The sequence below is a fragment of the Colobus angolensis genome, unplaced genomic scaffold (assembly GCF_000951035.1).
Source record: "Colobus angolensis palliatus isolate OR3802 unplaced genomic scaffold, Cang.pa_1.0 Scaffold232, whole genome shotgun sequence".
Classification (NCBI taxonomy): Eukaryota; Metazoa; Chordata; class Mammalia; order Primates; family Cercopithecidae; genus Colobus; species Colobus angolensis.
Window position 1 is genome coordinate 5227292 of NW_012115511.1, and position 10353 is coordinate 5237644.

Genomic DNA, 10353 nt, shown 5'->3' on the forward strand with positions numbered 1-10353 from the left:
ATGAAGTGAGACTGTCTCAGAACAAACAAAAAGAAACCAAATATCTTCTCCCAGTTTGTCAACTGTCTTTCGATTTTGTTTATTTATTTTCTCTTTTAAACTCTGCACGTTTTACCTTTCCCATAGAAACCCCAATAAAAGCGATGGCTTAGGCTTTACCCCCAGTACTGCTTCTGCCTGACCAAACTGTCTCTCTCCTGTGGCTCTGTGTGATGTGACTTGTCCTCTTCTCCATGGAAGTATTAATCATAAATTCTTCTTTCAGTGGCGCTGATCTATCTGTGTCATCACTCAAGTCAACCACATAAATTAAGACCTGGGCACAGAACAAATCTGATTCTATTTCTACAAAATTCTAGAAAATGCAAACTAAACCATAATGACAAAAAGAATAGTAGTCGTTTCCTAGGGATGGCATGTGGGCAAAGAGAGATGAAGGAAGGAGGGATTACCAAGGAGCACAGGGAAATTTCGGGATGAGGGATATGCTCATTGTCTTGACTGGTGATGGTTTTACAGGTGGGCCAATACTAATCAAACTTTACACTTCATCTATATGACCAGCTGTCATATGTCAATTATACCTCAATAAAGCTGTTTTTAAAACATTTAGGGTATACCTACTGAAAACAAAACTGCTTTTAATTACAGACTGTATCATCATGTGCATAGAAAAATCCAAAGGATTCTACAAACAAGCTGCTAGAAACGCTGACTTCATCAAGATGCAGATACAAAGTTAATATTCAAAATCAACTATATTTCTATACAAAAGCAACAAAAAATGGAAAAATAAAAATTTTAAAATAATACCATTTATAATAAAGGAGTACCGGGGAAGACTGTACATTGAAAAAATACAAAACATTGCTGACACAAATTAAAAATAATCAACAAAATGGAGATCTATATACTATGATCATGGATTAGAAAATTCAATATTGTTAAGATGTCAATTCTTCCCAAATACATGTACAAATCCAACATAATCCCAACCAAAATCCCAGTAGGTTTTTTTTTTTTGAGAAATTAATAAGCTGACCCTAACATTTAGATAGAAATGCAATTTTAAAAAGGAAAAACAAAGTTAGAGAACTATCTACTTTCAAGATTTATTGTAAAGCTACAGTAATCAAGATAGTGTGGTACTGGCATAATTATAGATCAAGAGAATAATAGAGTCCAGAAACAGATTCACACATAATGTGATCAATCAATTTTCAATGAACGTACCGAGACAATTAATTCAATGAGGGAAAAGACAGTTACCACAATGGAGCATTTTCTGGCATTCTGAAAATGTTCTGTAAATCAATTGTGGTGATGGATATATAGCTTCATACCTTTGTCAAAACTCAGAGAATGGTGCACTCAAAATTGGCACATTTTATTACATGTAAGTCATACCTCTAAAAAGCTGAGTTGGTGACAAAGATTTATATATGTTGTTGATAGAAGTACAAATCCAAATGCTTATTAAACATGGAAATATATTTATCCCCATAAATAATAAGGGAAGCACAAATTAAAACAAAAAGCATATCACAGCCATCATAAGAGTAAAAATCACATGGTCTGACAATTCAAAATCTAATAATGATATGAGAAAATTCTAGACAGCAGTGTGAACTGCTACATTTGCTTCAGACAGCAATTTAGCAATATCTGGTAAAGCTGAAAAAGCACACACTCTATAACAGCAAGTCCACTTCTCGGTATATATCCTAGACAAAATACTGCACATATACAGAAGAAAACCACACAGAAGTGCACATTTGAGATTACATTGCTTGTAATTGAAAAATTGGAAATAATATATTAAGATGGGGAAATACATAAACTTTAGAATTCATAAAATGGTTAAAATCAAAGAAATTATATATATACAGAAAGTTCAAAAATATAATTTTGAAGAAAAAATCCTACAGTGACACATTCAGTGTGAGATCATTTATGTGAACTTAAAGCACATAATAAAACAATCTCTGAAAACAGAGATTGGATGGATACACACACCAAATTTTAATAAAGGTATAAATTGGACTAGAAGCAGAACAAAGGTGATTTTAACTGTATTTATAATATTTTAATTACTGTAAAATAGTTGATGCAAAAATGGCAAAGATCAGCATTTATTTATTTTAGATGGTTGATCACACACATTTGAATATTATTTTCTAAGTCTCTGTAGTTTTAAGCATTTCAAAATCTAAAGAATAATAATTTTAAAATACTATAAAAATATGAATAAAGGACTAGAAATCAGTAACTTTTAATTAATATGCTGGATTCTGAGACAACTTTAAACTCGACAGTAGTATTTACCATGGTGTCAAATTTAGCATTTATCTTGAGTTCACAAACCGAATTCACTAATTTTGTCTCCATTTTTCAAATTTTTAGCATTTGTAGAGTACTATAACTTTTAGCATTTGTAGACTACTATAACAATCATACTCTTTTAGGCTAAGTGTTGGAAGATAGTAATAGATTTCTGGCTGTGTGACTAAAGAAATCTTACCGTACTAACGTAACTCCAAGATCACTATTCAAGCTCATCACTTTCACCGTCCCTTCATGTGGTCATTGTGCCCACGTATGAGGTGTCCAAAGCCAAAAGCCCATGCCCACTTAGAACCTTTTTGGCTCCCATGACTCTCCTTTCCATTTGGCTTGTCTATTACTCTGGCCATTATTTACACACTAAGGTTCATTCTTTGAGTTCATGAGAGAATAGTTTCTGAGGTCTTTAAATTTTACCAGAGGAACTTACGATATTCTGCTCAGCCGTAAGGATACACAAAATTAATACACCTGAAAGCACCCCTCCCTTTCTTTTTAACAAGATTGTGCTGACTATTTTTATCTGATAAAGAAGATCACTCTACAAATATTTGTCTCAAATGATGACTCACCTCTGGATAAAGATGAAAGCGTTTTACTGTATTAATTATAAGAGGATATTCAGTAAGCCTGTCATTCATAATCATCCACAGTCCGTCCAAAAATGAAGGTGCTTCAATAATGGTCTTGAAGTAGGAATAATAAAGTCCCTTCAAAGAAAAAAAAAAAAGCACATGTTGTCAATGTAATTAAAACTTTAAAATAATTATTTTTATCACTTCTATAGAACATTTTTTTCTGAAAAAAAAAGGTCAATAATAAGACTTCCTAATTACTCCTCTCTATTTTGCATTCTTGGACTTTAAAAAGCACGTATTTTCAGGTGAACACTGTACTATTCTTTCAAATTTTCTATAGGCTTTCAAACTAAAGAGTTGGAGGGATGGTCAAATGATTTAAAGAGTTTCTCTAATAATGTCTTAAAAGGTGTAGACAGTATATGTTTAATTTTCCCAAATCTGGTTTTATCCCTCACATTTGAAATGCTTGAAGGTTGACATCTGATTAATTGTATCATAAACAGGGATGCCTTCAAGCCTCTGTACAACTTTGCATATAGAAAATTACTTCTTTTTTTCCCATGCTCTTAGGAAATAAAATATAATGACCATAAGCATCATGAGCAAGGAATCCAATGCATCTAGCTTACTTCATAGCTCCATCAAATCCTCTGTGCAAGGTGAAAGCTCAATGTCAATTGACTATTGTTGCTCACAAATGCTATATACTAAAAAGCACATTATTTTAGTGTCTTACACTTCAGCATATAAAATAAAGGCTACATTAGGATAGTAAAAGTGCTGTTGAGTTAAAATTCATACATTAACAACAGCATGTTGTGTCTTATTTCCCCATCAGCTTCTTGCTTTCACTCCTAAAATCTAAAAAGCTAAAAAGGGCCACATTGTTTAAAATGCACTCTCCCTAAAAAATGCTATATGCTATAATCATATCTGCCTCACCCAACACGAGTAACTGCTAAATTAAAGGTCTGTTTTAGCTGATGTCTGAAAGGCCATTACCTCATAGTTGATTGGCAAAATATGAGTTCATAAAGAATTTTCCTTTCTGCTTAGGAAGATAACAGAACAATACAATTAAAGGATACCTAATAAGCAAAAGTCTACATTTAGGGAAATATTAAATATATAAGTAAGTTACTAATAGCAGCTATTATTTTGTGTTAAGTACTCTGATATGTGTTGCCATTCATTATCTCCCTTCATTTTCCCTAAACTCCTCTAAGGTTGGCATTGTTTTTATTGAGCAGATGAAATTCCTGAGAATCTGAGAGGTTACCTGACTGGCCATCATACAGGAAAGCACAGAATTGCTATTAGAATCCAGTGATCTGTCACCAAAGTCCAGACTCTGCCACAGTTACACTCTTTATTTAATAATATTTTATATTCTGTCTTTGGAAATACCTTTAAAATGTTCAAATGTCATACATATGTTAATGTATCCAATGCTTTGAAACTTTATAGGGGTGATATAGGGATGAAAATTAAAAAGCAGTGATTGAGGGGCCTAGCATAGGCAAATTCATAGAAACAGAAAATATAGTGGGGTGTGATTAGTGTTTAGTGGGTAGAGTTTCTGTTTGGGATAGCAAAAAGTTCTGGATGTGGATAGTGATAATAGTTGCAAGACATCACAAATGTACTTAATGTCACTGAATTGTACGCTTAAATGATAAACATTGAAATTTTTTATTACAAATTTAAATCTAAATTTTATCACAATTTAGACAAAAAGCAATGGCCAGAGTGAGGAGAGCCAGTTTCAATGCTTCACTAGGCCCCTGACCAGCTGCGAGCAGATCTGGAAGATGGACGGTTGTGGTGTCTTCTAAATGTAACATTGTGCAATTTTGGCATTCGCTATCCCACTTACTCCTCACAATAATTATGTGAGATGTGTATGGCAGAAAACTCCATTTTAAAGATTAAGTATCGAAAAACAGAAAATTATTTAAAAATTATATCAAAAGTTATCTCTTAAAAGAGATTATCTTGAAATCAAAAGAGAGCCAAATAATAATCATCATCATTAAAAGACCCAGGTGAAACATGGGATCTCCCAACTGTAGCCAAAGAGAAAGCAAATTCTGATAACATCTCATTTCATTCCCCTTTATCACTTCCTCTGTGCTTCCTTTGTCCTCCCTCCTCACCTATTATAATTCATCTTTATTATCTTCAAAAGAAGTCTGCATTAGGAAAGAGTGAGAGATAATGAAATAAGCAACAGAAAAATAATCTCAAACACTTTACTATTGAAATAATAAACCTGGGTTATAGCTTATGAAACAGTGCAGCTCACCAAAAGTTTGTTTCAACGCCTAATACATTTCTACCTCATAGTCTCGCTATTGTTAAACCACAAATTAATTCATTAGAAGAAGAAACCTAACCATTTCAGTGCGAAAACTTATCTCCCGTTCCAAAGATGAGAGATGAGAGAAATGACGATCATTTTCAAACAGTGTTACTAAATGTAACCTAGAAAAAAAATGAAGTTTCATATTACAATAAGAACAAGTTTTAAAACCAACAGTAAAATAAGCAATAAGAAAGCCATAAAAAGAAAACAATAAATTGTTATAATAGTAATTTTGTAATTTGCTTACTAACTTGTATGTTTTTAGGCATTTATAATCCCGTATGGCACACACCTGAAATTCCTTAACTCAGTGGTTTTTAAGCTTAATTGTGGCCTGGTGCGTTGGCTCATGCCTGTAATCCCAGCACTTTGGGAGCCCAAGGCAGGCAGATCACTTGAGGTGAGGAGTTCGAGACCAGCCTGGCCAATATGGTGAAACCCCATCTCTACTAAAAATACAAAAATTAGCCAGCCATGGTAGTGCATGTCTGTAATCCTGGCTGCTAGGGAGGCTGAGGCAGGAGAACTGCTTGAACCCAGGGGGCGGAGGATGCAGTGAGCAGACATCATGCCACTGCACTCCAGCCTGGGCGACAGAGTGAGATTCTGTCTCCAAAAAAACCACCTTAATTGTACATCTAAAATTCATGTGGCTTTTTTCATCCTTCCTTCCATCCCAGGCCACTAAATAAGAACAGAGGCAGGTTATTGTTCATTTTTAAAGTTTCAAGTGATTCTAATGTACCAGCCTTGGGAAATACCTCCATAACTGTTGAAAAAGGTTCAAAATATAATTTTAAATAAAATTACTTTAGATCAAAGCAGATTTACAATAAGTATAATATCACATAAGGGATCAATTTTCTAGTGCCAAAGAACGCAGGTGTGTGCTCGAAGACATTTTAGTAGTGAAACTCAACAGCTGCAGGCAGTGAAGAAAGGAGCATATGTGATAGACAAAATTAGCTGTGGTCAACAATCATGCTACAGCTAACTTATGTAGTCAGGACTTGCCAGTGAAGTTGAAAATAAAGCAAAGTTCCATATATTAACCCTGTTTTCCACCAATGCTTCTTTACATGTAGGACATATGCCAGGGTACCAAAAACTGCAGGAATTTTCCCTACCATTGCAGCCTCAGTTCTAACATCAAAATCTCCCTGCAGACTAAATGTCTAGAGCAGCACTGTGTCAACAGAACATAGAGGCAGATCTCATATCTCCCAAGGGTAGAAATCGCTGAGTACAGGTAAAAATAAAATATTCCAGAGAGAAATACTATTTTACAAAGTTTTAAAAACACTTTCGTAAAATAATATACACAGGCTTGCACACTGAAAGACTCAAAGCCATTTAATTCTGTATAACCACTGCAGAATCTTTCTCTTCTTTTTTACCTGATTTCCAATTGGCAGGTGTTACTAAACTTTATCACCAAAGTTATTTCACTGGCTGGGTGTGCTGGCTCATACTTGTAATCCCAACACTTTGGGAGGCCGAGGCAGGTGGATCATTTGAGGCCAGGAGTTTGACACCAGCCTGGCCAACATGGTGAAACGTCGCCTCCACTAAAAATACAACAAATTGGCTGAGTGTGGTGGTGCACACCTGTAATCCCAGCTACTCGAAAGGCTGAGGCACGAGAATCACTTGAGCCTGGGAGGCAGAGGTTGCAGTGAGTCAAGATCGTGCCACCACACTCCAGCCTAGAAGACAGAGCAAGACTCTGTCTCAAAAAAAAAGAAAAGAAAAAGAAAAAAGTTATTTCACTAGCAACATATAATTACCATAAAATAAACGAGGGTTTTAAATGAACTACACATGCAAAATACACTGGAAAAGCTAGATATTTAAAGAAACATGTAGTGAATTATTTGGTAAAGCAAAAATACTTTAATTCATAAGTTACCATTCCCCTAATGCATCTATTTTGTAAATGCTGTTTCACATATAAGTTTGTAAAAAAGCAAAATATATGCATAAATTGGTGCACATAAAGATGTTTTACAACTATAGCCAGAAGTTATTGTTTTACTGTATGCAAAGAGTGATGGCAATTTTTACTTCAAATGTTTTTAAATATTTCAAACTGAAACTAAATCTTACCAATGTAAAATTGCCACAAAGACAGCTGGAAAAAAGAAAAAAAAGGAAAGTTATTAAAAGCTGCTTTATTATAAAATGCCTTTAAAACAAGTATTTCAAATGTATTATTTTACATGTCTAGAAAGATAGCACGCAAAGCAAGATGGCCAGCGAATCCTGTCTCGATGCACACAGGAAAAAATCTAGGACACAAAGTAAATCCTGAACAGAGCTTACCTCTCCGCAGAGGGGCTTGACAAGCAAAGGGAGAGACGTGAGAGGGTTTTTTTACTTCAGGTAATTGGAAAGAGTGATGGAATTATGGAAGATTGTGACCTTTTTGGGTTTTCTTTTCTCAGTATTATTTTCTATTCCTTTATATGAAATTTTTAAAAGAAGTAAATATATACAGTATGCTTCACTAGTTCTAACCAAGAGGAGCCACTCTAGATCAGTTTCCCTAGCATTCATCAGAAGACGATTAAATGCAGGCAATCACTTCCTCAGCAGCACATCTAAAAGCCTCATTGTGCAACTCGACCCTTGACGAACTGCAAGCTCTTTACAAGCACCCAGACCTAGGAGCTACTAGATGGCCTAGGAGACTAATCTGGAGTCACCCGTGCCAGTGCCCCACGTATACATAAGACTTCACCAGGGAGCTGGGAGACACTGCTCTGGGTACGGAGCTTTTACAGGAGCTGCAAACGCAGCCTGTGCCCCTGTTTGGTTGGGGAATTGCTTGTTTTCAAAGGTGCCATGGAGCCGGAGAGAGAAGAGTGGGGAATAGGACAAGTTAAAACACCACAAACTTTGCTGTTCTTATAGAGGTTCAGCAGCTTTTCTTGAATTAATGCCCTTTAGATTGTTGTAAACCTTTGGTTAATTTCCAAAGTTTTGAAGAAAATGATTTTGATAATTTTCCAAGTATCTTCATTGTCGTCATGGAAGAGTGCATTTCCTTGGCTATTCCAGAAGTCCTACCTCCCCTCTAAGATTTTATAATGGTATTTTTTATGGTTATCCCAAATATACTTGGCAAGTCATCTTATAACCACCAATAATAGCCTCTTAAAAATTCAAAAATTACTCTACTTGGCTAACGAAATAAATGCAAATTAATTCAATAATTATGAAGAAATTAAATTTTTAAAAATTAAAAAATCGCAATGTTGAAATTCTCAACCATGCTTATCCAGATCTTTTCCTATATCACTAACTATCCTGGGCTTATCTTAAATACTTCTCAAAAGATTTACTTGTTTTATATCAGGATAGGCAAAGTATGACCCATGGTGTATTTTTGGACTGTCTCTAAGTGCGGTTGCTATAATTTTTAAAAGGCTGAAAATTGTAAAAGGTTGTAAAGATGCTCATTAACTGTTTATTAGGCTTCATTAATTTTAAAATATACAGAGACTATTCTATTCAACTATATTTGTATCCTATTTCTAATTCTCCTAACAATTATATACACTGGCAAAAACTCTTCAGATGATATATAAGGAAAAGGTCAAATATCTACGAAATTTATCCAGCTTTCCAAAGATGCTCAAAATCTTTCTGTGTCTCTCACTCCCTCCCTTAACCCACATACCATATCTGAAAAAAAAAGGATACTGTGTAGTGATGCCTGTATTCTAAATGCTTGAAGGGCTTATCACATGCCCTTTCCAAGCTGTGACAGAAGCATGTCCCCTGGACCCTGGCATCCTATCAATCTCACCTCTGAAGGTGAAGGAGCCTCATACTTCACTGAAACAGACCATTAGTCGCCAGCACTCCCAACTTCTTTTATCTCCACTTTAACATTTCTCCTTATAGTAATCCTCGCTTTTCTAGTTCCTGCCATCTCAGAAAAGGAATTCTCTCTCCTCTTTTCCACAGTTAGCTTCTCAGATTTGTGCCTTTAATTCTACCCTCCCAAATATTTCAAGCCTTGCTCCACTAATTATTTCCTCTCTTGGAATCTTAATCTCATCCTCTTCCCTTGATCCTTCCCCTCAGCCTTTAAAACTCCTAGACCTTAAAACACTCTGCGATCTGACAGCCCGTCAAACTAATATACTCTCCCATCTCTCTCTCTCCCCTGGTTCAGCGACAAGATCTTTGGCCAACTCCTTTCTACTCGAACCTTGCTATTATTTACTACTAGGCACCCAAAAACCCTTGCTTGTTAAACTGCTCTCCTTCAAGACTCAAGAAAAGCGCCATGCGGCTCCCTCTAGGGCTCTCCTGCCTTCTCCTCACCGATGCCCAGAGTGGTCCTGATGGACAGCCGCCGCGCCTGCAGTTCCTGCACCTTTTCCCGGAGCTGCAACAGGAAATTATGGACGAACTGGAAGGGGCCGAGAAGAAATGTGTTGGCCATCACCTCCCGCTCCAAGCCTTTTGGCGCTCTCAGATTTCGGATCCTCCGCGGGGAGGACCTCCTGGCGCCCCTTGGCAGGTTCCCGCCGCATAGGGCGGACCTTCCCACCTCCTCCTCCACCTCCGGCTCCGGCTCGGGCTCCCGGGCCAGGGTGGCCTGGTGCCGCCGCTTAGGCTGCCGGGGGCGGGGAGATTGTAGCGGCTTTGAGCTTACTCCTTGTTTTCTCATAATCCCTGGTGGAGCCCGGTCAATTTCAGGCCCAGCCCAAGCGAGTCGGGCGACGTTCAGAAAGGTCTGACTCGCCTGGCAGCCTCAACGGACCTGGCAGTCCGTTGAGGCAGCCTCAACGGACCTCAATGGTCCGCAGCCGTTGCGGACCTCCCGGTCGTCATGGCGACTGTTAATTGTGGGGTGGGGCGCGTGCGGTCCAAGCCATTCCAGCCGGCAGCCCCTGAGTGTCCGCCCACTTGCTCCCCAGCGCGCGCAGCACCCCCACCTCCGCGCTTTCCCGAGCGTGCAGCCTCCCGTGAGGGCAGCACCATGCACAGCCCACTACACCCTCCCCAGCGCCTGCAGCCCCCAGTGCGCCCAGTCCCCACGCCTGCACG

The 10353-nt window shown here is 37.5% G+C and overlaps 1 protein-coding gene across 1 annotated transcript in view; it reads right to left on the reverse strand.

Moving 5' to 3' along the window:
- Window positions 1–10079, reverse strand: part of LOC105513615 (probable C-mannosyltransferase DPY19L2) — a 111264-nt gene extending 101185 nt beyond the window's left edge. Inside the window, exons 1-4 of the mRNA XM_011944527.1 lie at window positions 9625–10079; window positions 7396–7420; window positions 5321–5408; window positions 2916–3053 (exon numbers count right to left, since the gene is read on the reverse strand). Of these exons, the coding sequence (XP_011799917.1) occupies window positions 2916–3053; window positions 5321–5408; window positions 7396–7420; window positions 9625–9973 (600 nt within the window). The 5' untranslated portion in view covers window positions 9974–10079. The remainder of the gene's footprint in view (window positions 1–2915; window positions 3054–5320; window positions 5409–7395; window positions 7421–9624) is intronic.
- Between the last annotated feature and the right edge of the window lie 274 nt (window positions 10080–10353).